A 19,689-nucleotide genomic window follows, 5' to 3' on the forward strand; every position below is an offset into this window, starting at 1 on the left:
TTATAAATCAAGTATATAATTTATTATCGAAATCACGTGATTATCACGTGCTAACTATGATGGAAGTCCAATCAAAGCCTTTCCCGTTTTCGTTCCTTCTATCTTCTCGGTGCATTTCCCCGACTCTCTTTTTGCGTCTCTGCATCTCCCTCCTTTCTTATTCCTCCGCTTCCGCCCCTCGTATCGGTCTCTCCCTTTCTCGCCGACGGCCTCCTAAAGTGTAATAGACCAAGCTGTTCTCGTAACTCTTTCTCCTCTCCATCCCCGTTTCCAAACCCTAACCCCAATTCCGACCCTCTTCTCCCCAAAACCCTACCATGGCCTCTGAAATCCTCGCCCGTTCTCCGCCCTAATCTCGGCGATTCGTCCCAACTGATCCCCATCTCTCCCACTTGTCCGTCCCTCTACTTTACCCGTTACTTGGAAGTTCGATTGGACCAGTCTGATTTGAGGATGGAAGCAAAGGAATCGTCGACTGTGCCCGCGGCAACGGCGTTGGCCGGAAGCAAGGATGGGCCTGTGAGTGATGAAAGTCGTCTTTCTGACGCCAGGGGATTGGCCAAGGAGGCAGCTTTCCTGTTCCAGAGCCGGCGGCTCCAAGAGTGCATTGATGTCCTGAATCAGCTACTGCAGAAGAAGCACGACGATGCGAAGGTGTGTGGGGGTTAATCTCTTGAATTGTACGATTGTGTGGCGAGATTTCTGAGAGTTCCTGTTTTCCGGAAGTTGGTCACGCGTCATAAAATTACTGGTTGGGTTGCATTTTTAGCTGTCTGATTTGATTCGTTCGTTGTTGTTAACATTTCTTATATAGAAAAAATTAATATTCTCTATCCTGATACTTGTTCTGAAATTTAATGCTCATTTGACTCGGATTTCTAGGTTACTGTTTTCTCCCTCACTTATCCAGAGCAATTCTAACTTCTGAGAAATATTTACATGAATCACTGGTTTTAGGTTTCTAGAAATGAGTTCATATTCATGTTTTTGCTTCTTCTTTAGACTGTATAGAAAAGAAAAATTCCCTGATGATGAAAAACTTTGGAAGATTGAGCACAAACATGAATTTTCAGTTATTTGACGACTTAATTCCTACTAAAAGAAAAATTTAGGACAACTTGAATAAGTTCTATTATTGTTTTGTTTTTCGTTGTGTTTAGATACTTAACAAGCACCATGTCCTTTTCCCGTGCCATTGCCTTATGTATTGTGTGCTAAAAATAGAAAGCATATTATGCCAAAAAATGGTTATTAGATAGCTGTAATGCAAACTCAATTTTCACTGGCTGTATAGATATGGCTCTGCTGTTGATGCAGTCGTATGCTTAGGTTTGTTCTTTTTATGTTTCTTTCTTTAGGGATACCTTGGAAACTTTTGTATCATCACTCAGTGCCTGGAAATTTCATATTTATAATAGAAATTTTAATATTTCTAACTGTGTATTTGCTGATCTCTCCTAGTATTCTTTTTTGAATAAGCAGCAGCTATTGATTGAGATTTTAGAGGAAGTGAACAAGTAAATGAGAAATGGATGACCCAATAGGATGATGTGGAATTAGGTTGGCTTAGGTTTCGGTATAGGTGGAGTCATTTATCTAGGACTAGGTCATGTAAAGTGCGTTTTAAACTCTTAAACGTGTAGCTTCCTGTTGAGTTTTGTAATGTTGTGAGATTCAAATGTGATCCTTTCAGAGCTATAGTGCACTAGAAGTCAGTAATTGGCTACTTCTTTGACACAGGAGTGTCATTAAACTTTGAATCAAGAGAAGTCAAGTGTCAGTGGTCCCTTAGTTGTCTAATAAACCAGAATTTTGAGACATTTCAGATTAATTTCGAGATTCATTCTGAGATATTCATGAGGTAAATTATACATCATTAGAAAGCTTATTCAGTTAGGAAGCCAAGGTATTTTACGGTGTTCAATTTTAAAGTTTTCTAAAAGAAGTTATGTTCATTCCTTTTTGGAAAAATCATAATGACTGCTCTATCCGATTTGGAAGAAAATGCTCACCTTTTGGAGTTCGTAGATGACTTTTAGTTATTGTATGAGTCTTTAATTAGTTTTCATTTCTTTTGATTAGATTTAATCATTGGAGGGTCGATCAAAGCCTACCACTATATATATCATGTCTTGGAAGCTTTGGGTGCGCACAATGTTTCTCAAGTGGTTTCTGTTCTCATCTCTTAGGTGGATTCCTTAGAGTGGTGAGTTCCTAAATCTCGTTAGACTCTTTGGGTCTAACATCTCCCTTGGATGTCTTTCTTGGGTGGTGAGCATGTTTATCTTCCCTTTAATCCATTCCACTTATTTCCTCTCCATCTCAGCATCATTCTTGCTTACCAAAGCACTTGCAAAACATCAAGAGTCTTATATGTCAAAAGGGGGCCTGGTTATTATTGTTAATCTTCAAGGTATTCAACTGATAATTTAATAAGTATGGACTCATGATGTTCTGAAAAAGGCTTATAGTTTCTGGCTGGCCTCTAATTCTCCATTTTTACACCTTCTATTTCGAGAATCAATCATCTGCTTATTGTTAATTTGTCCATCCAAATCGGTACCTATTGATTGGATTTTGTTTTCAAAAGGGGCTCGGGCGAGGCGAGGTGAGGCCCGAGCTCCTCATAACTGGGTCAGGCGAGGGGTTTGAAGGAGGTGCCACTCCAGCGTGCGCTTGGGCCTAGGCACTGGGCGACTCAGGCGGGCGCCTGATCAAAATGAGTCCAGGTTCAACCAAGTTGACATAGTTGGCTCAACCAAACCAACTATTCATAACATTTACACGCCCCTTCCACACACACACTCCCGAGCCCACGTGCCTGACCCAGTGTAAGGAATCAGAAACCCTACTACAGGCTGTCTTTGCACTATGTTGTCGGATCGCGAGCTTCCTCCATTCTATGCCACCATGTTGCGAGCCTCCTCTACCCTACGCTGCTAGATCATGAGCTTTGTTCACCCTACGCCACAAGATCGCAAGCTTTCTCTGCTCTATGTCGGCAGGTTGCGAGCCTCCTCTACCCTACATCTCCAGACCATGTGCCTCTTCCTCCCTACATCACCGGACCTCGAGCCTCTCCTCCTATGCTGCCTTCTGTAGCTTCATTTCTTTGACGTGTGAGCTTATGTCATCGACCAACTTCATTTCGTCGTTGGTTGCCCCTATCCTCCCCCCTGACCCTTCATTAAATATTGCAGCTGATATCCATGGTCCAAATGTATGTAAATTTCTTACACAAAATCTTGTAGTTATCAGTTCTCTCGAATCTGCATTTTGACCAAGTTAGTTTTGGGACTTCAACTACTAATGACTTTGTTAGATTATCAATTTTACTAATATGGCCGACAGCATGTCTGCTGCACTTCATAGCATTTCTTCCTTGTTATATTGATGTTCTATTTTATTCTCTTTATTGTTGCTTTTCTTTTCGTCTTTCTCTATTTTAAATATTACTAATATTTTTAAGCCCTCCGAGATTGTTTTTGTGTTGCTGGTGATTCGAACTTGTGCATACAAGACCTCTATATAAAATTATAAATCATGTTAGGTAGGAACATCTCAACTTTGATATCTGCTATTATTTCCTACATTGTAACTTGGTACTTTATATCAATGTGTCATTTTTTTTGTTATCATATTTATCAATCGTAATATGTATTTTTTAAAAATTTAATATTTGGGAACGCCTTCTTTCTTCACCTTATATTGGAGAACCACTTGTTGAAGAGGATGCTATAATGGATTTCTTATCTTTATTTGCAATCACTACTTATTTTCTCTCCTCCCTTCTCCCTCATATATTTCTGGTTATCTTCAGTAGCTACCAAATAATTTAATATGAAACTTTATTGCAGGTGAACTTGCTTTTGAGTTCTAATCATATGTTTCCCTCTTTTTATTACTTGATGCCCTTGTTCCAGGAGGTGTAGGCCTCGGGCATTCCTTGTAATTTTCAAGGTCCTTTAATGGAAGAGAGCAGATGTTCATGGAAAAAGTTGATTCTTTTTTGTGTATTCAGTTTTTTTTCTCATACGTTGATTGCTATATTTTGCATAGTTATAAATATTTTTTATCTAGGTGCATTGTGTTAAAAGAATAAATTAATTTATGTCAAAATTTTGGTTCATTAGCTCTATATAGAAATTTTCGATAATTTAATGTATAATTTTGTCACATCTTTACTTTTCAATGTTTACATGAATCACCTTAGAGCCTTTACATTCCATGAATTTGGAACATTGTAAGCTCTTTTTTGTGGTTCCTTTGATTTGGTAATTATTTTTTGCATGTTACAAGCTTGGAGGTTTGCCATGAAATTGAAAACCTTTTGTTCGTCTGTTTAAGATATATTCCTTGGTAGCATTTGTGCTTGATTAAATGTGGTATGTCATTTCTGCAGGAGGGAGGACTTTTAACTGCACTTTTTTCCGTAATTGAATATGTATAAATTAGAATGTGTGTGTCCTAAGATCTGCTTCATATTCATTCAACTTATATTGTGTTATTGAACTATTCAGTACTATGTTTTTCTGATGACTTGCATATAAAAGAGTATTAGTGCTTTTGGTGTGCTGATTTGTTGTCAAGTGAGTGTGTAATCTTAGTTGGCATTTTTGTATTGAATTTCAGGTTGTTCATAACATTCTTGTTGCAGAACACTACCGAGATGGTTGTTCTGATCCTAGGAATCTGCTTGATGTCCTTTGTAAGGTTAAAGTAAGTAATGCTGTTCTACAGTTGATTACACTTCCTGGGTTTTTTATCATTCTAATGGAAGAATCTTTTTTGGAATCATATATTCATCACAATATTTTAGTTCCTTTGTAAGGTTAAAGTAAGTAATGCTAATTTTGCATTTAATTTTTGACATATTGATAATCAAGGCTTATTATTTGTATGGATTTGTTGCAAGATTATTTCTTTTGTCGGCTTTAACTATTAATCTCAGAGAGCATGTCAAAAACTCGTCCTGTTAACACAGTTTTAACTTAAGCAAATTTTATTCAATTAATAATACATTGTTTGGCATTTTATTAAAGCTATATATATATATATATATATAGCATGAATCAATTCTGATGTAATAGAAGGATACAAGTGGAACATTAAGGTTTAAGTAGCTTACAAGGATTCCCACTGTTGAAACTTCCTTGCTTCCCTTCTTGTTTTTGACTTTTGGAGGGTCCAAGAAGTCAGTTTTTAGAAATGCCAACCATTACATTAGGTTCTGGCAAAGAAAGCTCAAAGTGTTTCCTTCCATTCACTCCACTGGAGGAATTTTGTACATTGTTTCTAGTTTAGAAAAGCTTAGGCATAATATATACTTACACAAGTTTAATCATTATATAATTCTTTTAGATTTTTGTAACTAAAGCTAAGTACTATTTGGATAATTATGGTAAGAACATTTATCATTTGAGGTATGGTGAGTTACTGATGCCTAATGGGATCTAAGAAATGAATTAAGTTGCTCTTATGAATTATGATCAGACCAATCAAGGATGTGGTTACAAGACTACCGCCTAGATTGTATTCCCACTTCAGGAAGATTTGCTTCTTGGATGTGCATGACACCCAATAGTTATACACTTAATTCATGTGATGTAGGTGTTTCTGATGAACTGGATTTCAAGATACGCATTAAGAAATTCAAGTGATGCAATTTTGTTGTGTAATGATTTTCCAGTTCTTTATAGTAACAGACTTTTCATTGCTTGTTTTGAAGTGATTTTCCTGAAAAAGATCACTCTTTTAGATGAACATTGATGTATTTTTCCAGTGACTTTAAACTGTTCCACAAAATCTCTGCCCTCTGTTGATATAGAACTAGCATGGTGTTTCTTTCCGTGCCTATTCAACTATTCTTTTTAGCTATCAATTGTAAATTTGAGGTTTATGATAGGTAATCTTTGAAGTCTCTTGTCTCTGCTATACCAGAAGCTATTGTGGTTACTTGGGAGTCATCTATCACCTTTCCTTTGATTTCTGCCAATCTTCTATGTTTCTTCAGACTGCATATTTTCACCATTTGTTCTACATTTGGACAAAATTTGTAAATGATAATAAAGTCTTGATTACCTGTCTAGTTATTTTTCTATGATCTATCTCACTCTTTGGACCGACATTTTATACTTGTAAGTGAGAGTCTGTTTTTAACATCCAAAGTGAGATCTTTTTTAATAATTATCTGACGCACTTTACTTGCTCATTTTTCTGGACTAATTATCTCTTATATAGGAGCAAAGTGAAGCACTTGCACATTCTTCTGGAAAACAGGTTGAATGTGGGAATGGTAGTGGGAATGTTATGATTTCTGGATCTAAAGTGAATAATGCTTCACTACAGCAAATTTCTGCTATAAATGGTGGCAGAATTCTTTATGCAGAGGAGTGTGGCACTTCAGTAATAATGCTGAACATTGTATGTATATCTTTGTTATTTTTTTTTTAATTTTGAGTAGAAGTTCCTTTTACCAGCACCATTGAATGCACAAATCAAAGCATTCTGATATGTTTGTTAATTTTGGTGCTCCACAGGCTGTCGTTCTCTACCATGTGCATGAATATGCACATGCATTATCAGTTCTTGAAAAATTATTTCAGAATATTGAGCCTGTTGATGAGGTCTTTCTCAGTTTGTGTTCATCTTATGTATTCATATGGTGATTCTTCTTTTTTTCTTTACTTAGTTCTTTTTGTTTTTGCAGAGAATAGCTCTTAATGTGTGCCTTCTTCTATTGGATATTGCATCAGCCTGCCAAGACGTTTCAAAAGCTGCAGTAAGTTTACACCTGAGGTGTCATTTCTTTTGCTGCCCCAATGTAGGTTCTACATTCTATGGTGTGGAGCACAACATGAAAATGTTGCGATACACATTGTCTGAGTGTATTGATTATGATACAGAGCTCTCTTTTGAGATGCTGGGATCCTTCCTTCGATATATCAATTTTGTGTCTTCATCAAATACACTACCAATAGTATGGTTGCTAATAATTATGTTGATCTTGATAAAAATAAAGGAAAAAAGAATTGGAGTTAATTGACTGATCCATTGGAGTTGCACCGATTTCATCATAAGCTGAACTCTGAAACCATTAACTATTATGCATTTTTGTATAAAGTTGTAATATCTGTTTTTGTGCATGCTATGATCACATTTAGCTGTTGTTATTTTAAATTTAAAGCTATGATAAATAAATGGGGTCAATGATTTTGTGCATGATTGATTTGACATTGGCAAAATGTTGGTCACAGTTAGCTTGCCTTTGTCATGATAAGTGGAACTTCATTCTTATTGTTTGAGGCCTTTGTATAATTAATGACTTTGAAACACATTCGTTGACTTAAAAGAGCACTTTGTGTTATTTTCTCCAAAGATCTTTGATGATTATGTTTGACTTATATCTTGGGATAGAGGTAGTTGTTCATTATGATGTAACCTGCACTAATTATTTGTACAAGTGGCCCTCCATTTGTTTTATTAAATCTTTAAACTTCTCTCTTCACTATTTTTTACAATGACACTGATGGTTTCTTTTTGTTATGTGTGGACCACTCCCAACCAGTTCTGCTGCCTAAGCTTTTGCCCTTCGGTAGCTTGTCACAAATGTACAGTACCATAATTAGGCTTGTATTTTGTAGATGGATTCCCTTACTTTCCTCCCCAGTATTTCTTCCTCCAAACACAAACTACCCTCGTCCCTTACTCTGCCAACCTTTGCTCTATTCCACTGTTATGTGAAGTTGAAAGAGACTTACTGTAATAGCAGCTTGAAGTTCATTCAACGATTTGCTGCAGTCAAGAGGGATAAGTGCCCATCTTTCTCCAATATTATTCTCGGATCTAAGCTTTCAATTTGAATGTTCCTCCATGTGGGTCTAGGTTTAATACTTGGAATTGACTTCGAATCAACCAATCTTTTTACGATGATCGAGAAGCCAATTTGAGAAGATTGGATTCAGCCATTTGTGGGTAGTGGGATTGGACTGGAAGTTTAGAGATACATAATTATATGGGCATATTTTCCAAATATTGATTTTGGAAAGGGTAAACAAAACTCTAGATTTTTGTAATATTTGGCTAAAGTTGATGCCTATTGCCATAGAAAGAGGATGTAAAATTGAAGAAAAAATTGGTATCATGTTGTAAATAGCAATAGCAGAGGGGTCAGTATGTAACTAGACCAAAATGGATGGACTTATGTAAATGATCTACTTTCTTTTTTCTTGTTGCCAATGTATTTTTATTTCTTGGAGTTCTAAAATAACTATTTAAAAAAGTCTTGTGGTAATTGACCCCTTGATCTGGTACTTCAACTTTAGAAGTAGATGATTATGGGGATTGACCCTTGGTAATCTGAGTATCTCAATTACTTGGGTTATTGAGAAGTTGGCTGCCAATAAGCAATGATCTGGTGGGAATGAATTAAGTTAGCCTATCTTGGAAAAGATTATTTGATTTCAGCTTGGAATTTCGTTGTCTGAATAAAAAAAAATGAAAAGTTGAAGAAAAGAAAGAGAAGAGAAAGGGATAGAGGGAGGAAGATCAAATGGGAAGGGAAGGGCTTGTGAAGGAGATCAGATGGGCAGGTACGAAAAGTGGGAGAGTGGACCTAGGAAAATAAGTGGAAAAGCAGACTGATTAACTTCTTGATTTTCCATTGTTGTTGTTGTCTTTTGTTGTCATCACCATTGGCCATTGGGGCTGCCATCACTGCTATCACCACTGTGATTGACCAATGCCATCTGCATGTGCCCTATTGGAGTCTCGTAGCTTATTAAAGGTGAGAGGAGTGAAGAGATCATATAGAGATAATGAATTGGATAAATATAATAATGTGTTGGATCGTGGTTGGTACGAGATTTGGCTCGGCACTGTTAATATGCTTATATAATGAATTGGGTTGAACCGAGTTAATATAAGAGGAGTGATTTGGGCCGATTTAGTCTTTTTAACGACACCTAGTCAATTGATAAAACATGAGTTGGTCCACTTGGTCGATTTCTGAATTACCTGGATTGGCTCAAGAGTACTGTACAAATTTCTGTGTAAGTCTAAGTGGTCCAGCTCATAATGATTGTTTAGTTCAGTTTGGTTTTGGCTGTGAACTAAGACTGTACATTGAATTATATTTTTGTATCCAATTTATCCGATAAACTAACATATATAATATATAAAATATAATATAGGTAAGTTGTAATTATTAATTTAGTATGTAAATTATATTTAACTTATTACTAAATATATAGTCTATATGTTTAACTTATAAAGTATGATTCATACAAAGGGAGCCTGAAAAACGAAGGCCAAGCCGTAGGTCAACCAAAGGGAAGTAGTACATCTCTTAGCCATCTCTTACCACTCCTGACATCTGCAGAAACTTATTTGTGATACATTAAATGTATGATACAAGAAGAAGCTTAATGTCCACCAACTAGTTGGGGTCGGTTAAATGGATATTTCCAGTTACGTATATCTTTCTTGTAGCTTAGCTCAGTGCAAGAAAATATATGTAGTTAAAAGAAAATATATCTTTTTATCGTTTCTGGTACTTTTCTTTTTAGGTTATGTTCTATCACTCCTCACACTGTTAAAACTGATTGACCTAACTTGGTTCTTTTCTTAGTGTTTCTAAATTTACATTTCATATATTCAATCTTAGTCCTACTTAATCGAAATTCTATAGTTCTGAAGGTTTGTCATTTAACTTAGCTCAATTGACTCAGATACCTCTTCATCTGCCTCTTGTTGTTTTCATCATTGTAGTCAATCCAAACACAATTTTACTTCAATTTTATTCGGGAATAGTTGATGGAGACCATCTTGAAGTAGTGATTTATGCATTACCCACAATTTCTAACAAATGTTTGGATAGATGATACATGAATTTTGGAGCTATGTAGTCTTTTCTTAAGATGATTGATTAACTACGTGATTGGTCAATTGCCAATTGCCGATTGGCATGATGATACATCTTTGGATAGATGATACATCTTGATGTCTGCATTGTCAATTGCCATTGCCGATTGGCATGTATTGTGCCAACACGATGTTCACATGAATGCCTATCTCTGGTCTGAGATCAAGCCCTTGAACTAGCATGATGCTTAGCATGGCATGTTTGATCTTTTGTTTTTTTGGTTCTGAGCCATGCCTTTTGATCAATCAAGTGGGGTTTCATCTGTTATCTCTTCACCATTTTAAATTATTCTGTTCTCGACATTTCTTTTTCCAAGATTTGAATTTTTGAATTATGATGGGATTTTGATAATGGGTTGACATGCTATGGGACAGAACCATGCCAGCTGATCAGCATGGATTCAAGCCACAGAAAATAAATCTTTACTTGAGATTTATTTGTGATGCTTTTGGATGGAATTCATTGTTATTTGCTGAGGAATTTGTCTGAGTTTGCCGTACTTGGTCTTTGTTGATTTATTTTATACTGAAGGCATTAGTAAGTGGCTCATTCCGGATGTGATTTTCAAGAATCAGCATGTGTTTGAGCTTTTGCTTTTTTTTTCATAATCTGTGAAATCCTGGAGAGATTCTGGATTTTGTTTCTCTCGACCTCCCTAATTTTCTCCTTGACTCATTTGATATCTTCTTTTTTTTTTTCTTTATCCCCTCAAACAGCCTATCTCTCACACCCTTTCACCCTCTATGGTTGATCATGTATGTGAAAAACTTGCCATGCCCTTCCTTCAATCTTTAATACAACACTTGGAATTCTATGCAACAACTTTTGTCATTTTTTGACATATTACTGCAGCTCTCCTTACATTGGCAATAAAAACAATAAATCAGCATCCTGAGTCCAACTAAATACTTCCAACATCACAAATTTCATTTTATCTTGCACCATGTTTCCTATCAAACTGTCTCCTCTAAGCTAGAGTCTAATCAGCTCTACGGCTCCATGTCCATTTGGAATCACCTTTGACACGCTTCTAGAACCCTAAACTCTAGCCCTCAAAATTGTATACAAATGATTTCTTAGTTTGATCCGAACAGCAAGAATATCGGCAGGTTTTCTCTGACCCGACAACAATAAATGCCAACTCTTTTAGATATGTTTTGTTACTGTTCTCTCATCTTAAATTCAATATATATAATTATGACAAGCAGTCTAATATAATGCTTTAGATTAAGCATGTGAATTGCATAAGTTTCGAAGTCTTTGATACCGGGTAATGTAATGATGTTGACAACCTGATGTTACTCCGTGAATCTTTACATTTTTGTGCTGCTTGAGATATTTCTTTTCTGTTCTCGGCTGACACTATCATGCTCATATTAACTTCATATTTGTGACAATTGGGATTATTGTCTACATTCCTGTTTGCCTTGAATAATCCAATAATCGTTTCATTCATTACTGCACATATGTTTAGAGAGTCTGGATCCATTGTCTTGCATCACTGCTGCTAACATGGATCAAGAAACTTCTCAAAAGCTACCCTGAATACCTGCGCCTTACGCATTTAATTTTAGTTCCGCATAAAGTTTTCCCTTTATTTATTTCTTTGGCACTCCCTCTGGCATCAAAACCTGCTTGAGTTAACATGTCAGGAGATAATTCATGGATGGGCCACCGTTACCTATTATAGAACCTATAATTCAGGTGATAATTCATGGCAACGAAATTTTGGCTGGCACCAAAGTTTTCATTTTAGAACCTATTATAGAAGTGCTCATATGGTCATACACTGCTACATATAATTTTACATCTTGCTGACTTTATAATGTGATTAGGTGATTTATCTTTCCAATTTATGATCTATGGATTTGAGTAATATTTGTGTGGGCATGGATGTTGGTTTGTTCAAAGAATTTATTTTTATGTTACAGGATGTTATTCAGTACCTGGAAAAATCTTTTGGTATTGGTCATGTAGGACAAGGAGATTGTGGCAGCAGCATTCAACAACAGACAAACCCAGGATTGAAAGTTGCTAGTACAAGTAACATCCCTGCTCCAGATGTCTCCTTTGCAGAATCAATCATCAATGGAAATGTTCCGGAAAATACTGATGAGACAGTAGAATATGAAACCTTGTATTCAGAACTAGATACTGGTGCTGAGAACTTGGAGAGGCTCATCCTAACTGATAACTTGAAATTATCAGCTGACCAAGCAGCATCTGCCATCGATATGAAGCTAAATTTACATCTTTACAAGGTTCGATTGTTGCTGCATGCAAGGAACCTGAAGGCTGCCAAACGTGAAATCAAGCTTGCCATGAACATAGCACGTTTTGGAGATTCATCTACAGCACTCCTTTTAAAGTCTCAGTTAGAATATGCTCGTGGCAACCATCGGAAAGCCATCAAATTACTGATGACATCAAGTAATAGGTCTGAGCCAGGCATGCTTTGTATCTTCAACAACAATATGGGGTGCATATATCACCAGCTTGGGAAACATCACACTTCAATTTTTTTCTTCTCTAAAGCTTTAGAATGCACTGTGTCCCTGCGGTCCGAGAAGCCACTAAAGCTTTCTAACTTTTCTCATGATAAATCACTTTTTATAATGTACAACTGTGGCTTGCAATACTTGCTGCGTGGAAGGCCATTGGTTGCGGCTCGATGTTTTGATAAGACCCAACCAATATTTTGTAACAGACCCATTCTCTGGCTCCGATTTGCTGAATGCTGCGTGTCAGCTCTAGAAAAGGGTGTTCCGAGAAAGAGTGGTTCTTCATTATCAGATGAGGAGGAGGTTAAGGTTCATGTTGTTGGATCTGGCAGATTGAGACGATTGGTGATTGATGGCTTCAGCTCAGCACATAAATATATTGACCGCTCAGTAGAGGATGGTCTAATCACCTCTGATGGCCAACATAGACTCTCTCTTCCTTTTGCTCGGCGGTGTCTCCTTAATGCTCTGTATTTACTGAATAATAATGGAAAGGTAGAGTCGAGTGCTTCATTCTCTAGAAACGAAGATGATGATTCCAATCAGGAAACCTCTGCAAGTGCCAAGAACTGGAACCACAATAATGTGTTGGCAGGTGATTTAAAGGCATCTAGTGCAGCATCAGCCTCCATGCCTGCTAGTAATGGTGATTTTAAAGAAACCAAGGGAGGAGTAATCTTGAACATGACATTGCAGAGCGCTCTTTCTTCATACGAGGAAATATGCAGAAAAGAAAACAACATGATAAGGCAGGCTGTTCTTGGGAATCTAGCTTATGTGGAGCTGAGTTTAGGAAATCCATTGAAAGCATTATCTGTTGCAAAAGAACTTAGGCAATTGTCAGACTCTTCTAGAATGTACATATTTCTGAGTCATGTATATGCGGCTGAAGCACTTTGCTATCTGAACCGACCAGAAGAAGCAGCTGAGTATTTGTCATTCTATGTTTTAGAAGAAAACGACGTCCAGTTGCCTTACAGTGACGAAGAAAGGGAGAAGTGGAGAATAGACAGAAATGGGGATGGCGACGAGTTAAATGGTCAACATAATGCCAAAACTAGTGAAGAATTCCAAGGTATGATGTTTATGAAGCCTGAAGAGGCTCGTGGAGTGCTATATGTAAATCTTGCTGCAATTTCTGCAGTACAAGGAAATGTTGAACAGGCTAGCCTGTTGGTGAAGAAAGCCCTGTCTGCACTGCCCACCAATCCAAGAGCTGTGCTTGCTGCCATCTATGTGGACCTTCTATCAGGGAGAACACCAGATGCTGTAGTTAAGTTGAGACAGTGTAGACATGTCAGATTCTTCCCCGCTCATGTTACAATGGGCAGCAAATGATTGTACCCGTCAGCTAATTACGTTTTCTCATAATCCTAGTGAAGCCTTCTTTTTTTGACCTGATTGGAATTTTAGAATCTTAAATGTACCATACAAACAATTGTTTGTAGAATAAGCTTTCTTTCTTATATAGGCTCGGCGGCGCTGCACATTCGTTGTAGTTGAACTATAGCCCTGGTTCAGGCAAAGGGAAGAGTTCCTTTGTGAAATTGGTGGAAATCAATTCATCCAGGAAAACGAGTCTGCTCTGGCAACTTGTTATATTTTCACAGCTCGATTTGAACTCATGAAACATAGTTCTTATATGATATGATGAGGATGGAATCGGACGAAATTATAGTCAACACATAGGGCTTAGCATGTTTTGGTGTTTTCGTCATTCGGTTGTCACTTCAATCTATTTCTCAGAACGTTTCTCCAAATAAATCTCATTCGGCTGGCGTAGATGAGACTTTCATTAGTTTAAAATGTTGTCCTGAATAACCTTTTGTTTTAGAACTTGGTTGGATTACTTGTTTTTCTTTGGAAATGTCATCGGTAAGCTTTTCTCCAGCTCTGTTTGAAGTGTGAGAACAAGCATTTTTTAGGGCCTATCATTCTTTTCGGTGGCCTTCTCCTTTGAATAAAACGTCAATGTAAGTATATTAAAAATTTTAATTAATAATTTATTTTCCTCTTTTTTTCTACTCTTCCTCCTGAATCTTTTTTTTTTCCGAGAATCATCATACATAAAATATCAATGTAAGTATATGAAATTTTATTGAATATTTCATTAGTATAATAGTGTTTCATGTTTTATTATTGATCGAGATTCAAAATTTTTTAGTCATTTTTGAAGAATTTTTTTTGAAGGAAACTGAGTATTTTTTTGAATTTCAACAGCTCGCATTATCCAATAAACTAATAGACAGTAACGAATAAAAACTTGAGAAATTTGCTTAGAAGGTATGTTGATAAGAATATTAAATGGTGGGATTTTATTCTTCCACAAATTGAGTTTGTCTACGATCGTTTTAAAGAAGCTACATTAAAAAGAGGTACATGGAAATTACCAATAAACACAGAAAATATATGGAGTTTAATGTTGGTGATTTGGTCCGGATTTATCTAAGGAAATAGAGGTATTTTACTGTTTTATTATTTAAATACATCTTATTATTATTTTATTACTATTTTATTATCATGTAGCAAAGCGCTTATGTCTTTGTATTTGGTATTATGTTCTAATAATCTCGTCATGGGGTAAGAGTGTAACTCCCGAGCTTCCCAGCTGCGCTTGTTGCTGCTCCAAAGTATATGGCTGGAGGAACATGCCAAATTAAGCTCACTCCTCACAGTCGGACATAGCAGAGTAAGATGGGCACGATACACAAAGCGTGCAAGAGTTGTAATGACGCTAAACATCGGCCACACCATAAACACATGGAAGGGAGAGAGAAGGAAACCAAAAACATTTAAACTCGAGTTCTTTAGTTCATGCTGACTAATTAAGTGGTATTTTAACTGGCTCTTCGGAAACTGTACATGGAAGCCTGGAATTGAGGGTCACGTGATGCCATTTACACGCTAAACTTACAGACTCAACGAGTGGTTTATTATGCAGCAAGAAGATGATGGCAGACAAAAATGGCAGCAGTTTCTTCTAACACAAAGGAGATCTCTGTGGAATCCCCTTCCTCCTGCTGCTGCTTGCAGCTATGCCATCATGACTCATTCTATTAGCTGACCTCGAACAATGACATGGTAGCCCACTTCGCTTCTTCCGGATGAAACCAACATATGGCATGCTAAAATTCTCCGAGTCCGACGAGCACATAGCATCATCCTCACCTTGGACGACGGTCGAGCGTGTCGTCTCGTTTCCATCATCTCCACCAGCATCGGCTTCTGGCGCCGTGATGAGCTCAGGGTTCAATTGCAGTAATCGACATGTCCTGAGGTACGGCGAGAAATCCTTGCCTTCTCTTGATATGTAATCCACCTGCAAGCAAAAAAGACAATCGGATCGAGTCTTATCGTTCAATCCATGTGACCCGCAAAATGGTTTACTGTGTTGCCGACCTTGCACTCCAGCGAGCAATGAACGTAAGGTTCTTGGAGGGTCCTGTCACAGGAGGTGCATATGTTTCCTGATCCTTTGAATTGTCTACTCGGTGGACGCTTCTTGAGGAAGATCACCTTCGAGCTATTAATAGTGTACGACTGCATGCATCAGATGAGACTGTATCATTTAGATACCGTCACGGATTATATGTTCTACTAAAACAACACTAGTTTTATAGGTTGTAACCTGAACACTGGAGCAGTCGATGAGCTTGTCGAGGTCCTGCAACCGGACGACGTCATGGTAAACGTATCGCCGTATCTGCACAAGCCGGTGGCCGTGGTGAGACCGCAAGCAGTGTGCGCAAATCGCCGTGCAACAATCCAAACAACATATGTTTTTCTCCTTCTTCCTCGCGTTCTCGTGCACGGAGCAGCTCACGAAGAATCTTTGCTTGTCGAGGGCCTCCAACCACGCCGGCTTACCAGCTTCCTGATGACCACGAAGAAGCCGGAAAGCAATTGATCAATAAACTGATCAGCTGAATCTGTCAACATACACTGATGTAAAGAGAATAGGGCGCAGACCATCTTGAATTCAGCAACTCAGGAGGAGGAAGTAGAACTGGGCGAAACCGAAGGGGATGTGTTAGGGTTAGAGGAGGTCTTTATGAAGAGTGCACAGGGCATATCCTAATACCCTAGTGATGAGGAACACTACATTTTGTCAAGGGGAAGAGAGTCTTGTGGGGGTGGGGAGAGCAATAAAGAAAGCAAGGGAGGAGGAGAACGTGGGGGCTGTTTCCATGTCCCCTCGGCCTGTCCATTAACAAAGCTCAACCTCTCCTTGGCCGGAGAGCTCTGCCCTGTAAACTACTCCAAGAGAGGCAGTAGCCCGAGGAGTTTTAATTCTTTCTCTCGTCATTCGTGCGCGGCACTGCCTGGGGCTGTGAGGCTCACCAAGACACTGCCTCGGACTTTGCCATGGCCAACAACTTGAGGCTCTCGTTTCAATTGTTTTACCGGAGAAGATAGGAGGGCGACCATGATTGTGGTGCCCGGTCCATGGACAGCTAAACTCGGCGCATCCTGTGACAAACTTTCAACCTTCATCTCTATCAACTTCGTGTCGTTGCTTCTGCCAAGAATTATGTGAATCTTTTGAAGATAATAATGCCGGGTTAATTTAGATAAGAGAATTTTGAGTATAAAATTTAAGTTTAGATTGTTAGCATAAATTCTATAATTATGCTATATGTAATGTGAAAAAAATTTCATGTTAAATATGAAATCAAACAATAATGAATTTAAACAATATTACGAAGTGTATCGTTGTTCAAAAAAATAAACTTTATCTGATCTACAAGTATATACATCTGAAATTTCAATATGTAAGAATAATTAGACTCATCTTTTTCATCTATGTCACGTACTCTTATCTATTTATATATGAAAGTAGAGGGTCTAGAATAAATAATTACCAAAGTTTTTCTCGTAAAAAACGTCTCCGAATGAATTTTATCTTAATTGAACTTCTTTTATATTAGTCAATAATAATAATAAAAATTCAATCATATTCATAATATATCTTATCTAATTAAATAGAACCACATAATCTAACATACATAAACATCAAATTATTTAACGTTCATCTTTACGATTAGAGTTAGAATATCTTCTAATCGGTGGTATAGTCAAATAGTTTATGAAAGGGAGAAAAGTATTCGATTTATATTTACAACAAAATGCAAGTATGTGTAGTCCTCTAACCAAGAAGCTGGATTTGGTAATATATGCATCACAATAATGATTTTGGGATAGGGAGAAACCTTCGGCAATCCCATCTCATGTAATGGGTTAAGCTTTGAACAGTAAACAACTATATGATTTTACGGTAAACAGTTAAATGCTAGACAAATCATCTGGACAGTGGCTCTACAGCCGTGAGAGATGATGGGAGCAAAATCTTTCCATCGCTTTGTCAGCTTGAGAGTGGTAATGGCTGTGATCTCCCAGGTGCCGCAAAGCTCAGTTCATTCTGATGGCTTCCTCTGTCAATGATACTGCGTACCCGACGACTAATACCATCTCAGAGGGTTCCCATTAATTAAGTGCAGACTCGAGAGAGGACATAAAAATATAAATCAAGAAAATATGCGTGTATAATATTAGTCATAGCTCTCCGATTTATAATATTAGTAATAGCTTTTCAAGATAAACTTATCTAAATATTTTAATAATAATTAAAGAATTTCTGCTCTTGAACTTTTATGTGGAATGAGATAGATCACTAAAATATTATCCTGAATATTTCTCATTAGAAGAAAAATAGATTGTTTTATGATAATTAAATTCGATAAGAAACCCTCAAGTCTAGTCTATACTTTGGATTCGAGACAATTAGAGATAAAAGTGATAAAAGTTTGAACCTATGAAACATACAATATTGAAATAGAATAAAAATGATTAAACAATAGTCAACAACCTCTATAAAATTTAATCGTATGATTATCATGTCCTAAATTTCACTACGAAGAAGAAAGATTTTAATTATATCATTATGACGAGAGTTGTCAATATGAAAGCCAATAGTTGTTAGATCTAACTATAAATTATAGTAAAAATCAACAAACTTCTCCTTGATCTCCTTGGTCAAAAATAATATCATTAAATTTAATAGATTTAATATGGTTTGACCTTTTGTGAGAAATAATAAGATTATGATAAAATTATGTATTATAATAATCATTCAAAATTCATTTGGATGTTTAAGAATAGCTCGAAAGATTATTATAAATAAATTAGCCTTTTATCTTCCTCCTCATTCAACTCAAAATTGGTCTCCTTGTCTTCCCGGAGTTACTGATAAGCTTAATAGCTTTTAAAGAGGCATTTGATAAGGCACTTTCGAGATGGTGCACCAATTCGATGAACCAAAGCAAAACCTCCAACTTACCTATGAAGAGAGAAGAAACCATAAAAGTAAAATTTATCTGGGACGTGAATCATTAATTAGTTGGAGAAAGCCATTATTTTCTTCATCCATTACTTTTTTTATTTTTAATTATCTTTACCTCTTTTTATCGTGGTCCAGCTTGGCTTACCTAAGGTGCTAAGGTGCTGTAGTTTAAGAATAACTTATCTACTAACTTTATTATAACTTTGCTACTAACATAAGCTCACTTTCCATGTAAGATCGAGTCACAGTGTTACACTTCTTCCACTCTTCCACTTTTTATTAATCATCAACCTACATAGGAAGGTGAGCATGACTTTAATTATGCAATATTATCGACCCCTAAAAGAGCACCTTTTGATTACCTTTGTTTCAAAGCTTAGACGTATGATTACCGGGCTTTGGTTTAAAGCTACCATATTAACAATTTTGTTAATATGATTCATACAATTAGAACATAGACTACATATTATGTTCTCGTTAATCTTTGCTTCCTTGACCACATGAGTACTTGGAAGGCTAACTTACCACCCAAGAATCCTAAAGAAGAGAGACTTCCCAATCAAGTCTTCTTCGATGACGTGCCCACTCAAGACGACTTTTATAAGGATCTCGATGCGTCGAAAGTGTCTCTTAAGCCCATCTCTTTTAATTATAGAGATATATTTGATCAAATAAAAAAATCAACAATAAGATTTTTATTCGATCGAAAATTAATAAACCCTGGACTCATTATTTGCTACAAAAATATTTGGATTTCTCATAGAGATATTAGGTTTTTGATGACCTCTATTCTCATGATCTCCATCATCTTATTTATTTATTTATTATATTATAAAAATGTGCCCAAATCCGGGATTTTTCACATAAAAGATCCTTAATGAATATTAATTTGTTATACTATAGAATCTACCAATCATAATTAAGGG

The 19,689-nt window shown here is 36.8% G+C and overlaps 2 protein-coding genes across 2 annotated transcripts; one reads left to right on the forward strand and one right to left on the reverse strand.

The window, feature by feature from the left end:
* Positions 1–116: 116 nt before the first annotated feature.
* LOC103989509 (uncharacterized) lies at positions 117–13,921 on the forward strand. The gene is made up of 6 exons (XM_009408378.3): positions 117–654; positions 4,633–4,719; positions 6,241–6,423; positions 6,540–6,626; positions 6,710–6,781; positions 11,854–13,921. Exons 1-6 carry the CDS (start codon positions 454–456, stop codon positions 13,759–13,761), a joined length of 2,538 nt encoding a protein of 845 aa, XP_009406653.2. The 5' UTR covers positions 117–453; the 3' UTR covers positions 13,762–13,921.
* A 1,326-nt stretch (positions 13,922–15,247) lies between these two features.
* On the reverse strand, positions 15,248–16,525 carry LOC135677860 (protein RGF1 INDUCIBLE TRANSCRIPTION FACTOR 1-like). Its single transcript, XM_065190274.1, has 4 exons — positions 16,393–16,525; positions 16,052–16,297; positions 15,823–15,963; positions 15,248–15,742 (listed from the first exon to the last, which is right to left on the reverse strand). Exons 1-4 carry the CDS (start codon positions 16,393–16,395, stop codon positions 15,404–15,406), a joined length of 729 nt encoding a protein of 242 aa, XP_065046346.1. The 5' UTR covers positions 16,396–16,525; the 3' UTR covers positions 15,248–15,403.
* Positions 16,526–19,689: the final 3,164 nt, after the last annotated feature.

The sequence above is a fragment of the Musa acuminata genome, chromosome BXJ1-6 (assembly GCF_036884655.1).
Source record: "Musa acuminata AAA Group cultivar baxijiao chromosome BXJ1-6, Cavendish_Baxijiao_AAA, whole genome shotgun sequence".
Taxonomy (NCBI): domain Eukaryota; kingdom Viridiplantae; phylum Streptophyta; class Magnoliopsida; order Zingiberales; family Musaceae; genus Musa; species Musa acuminata.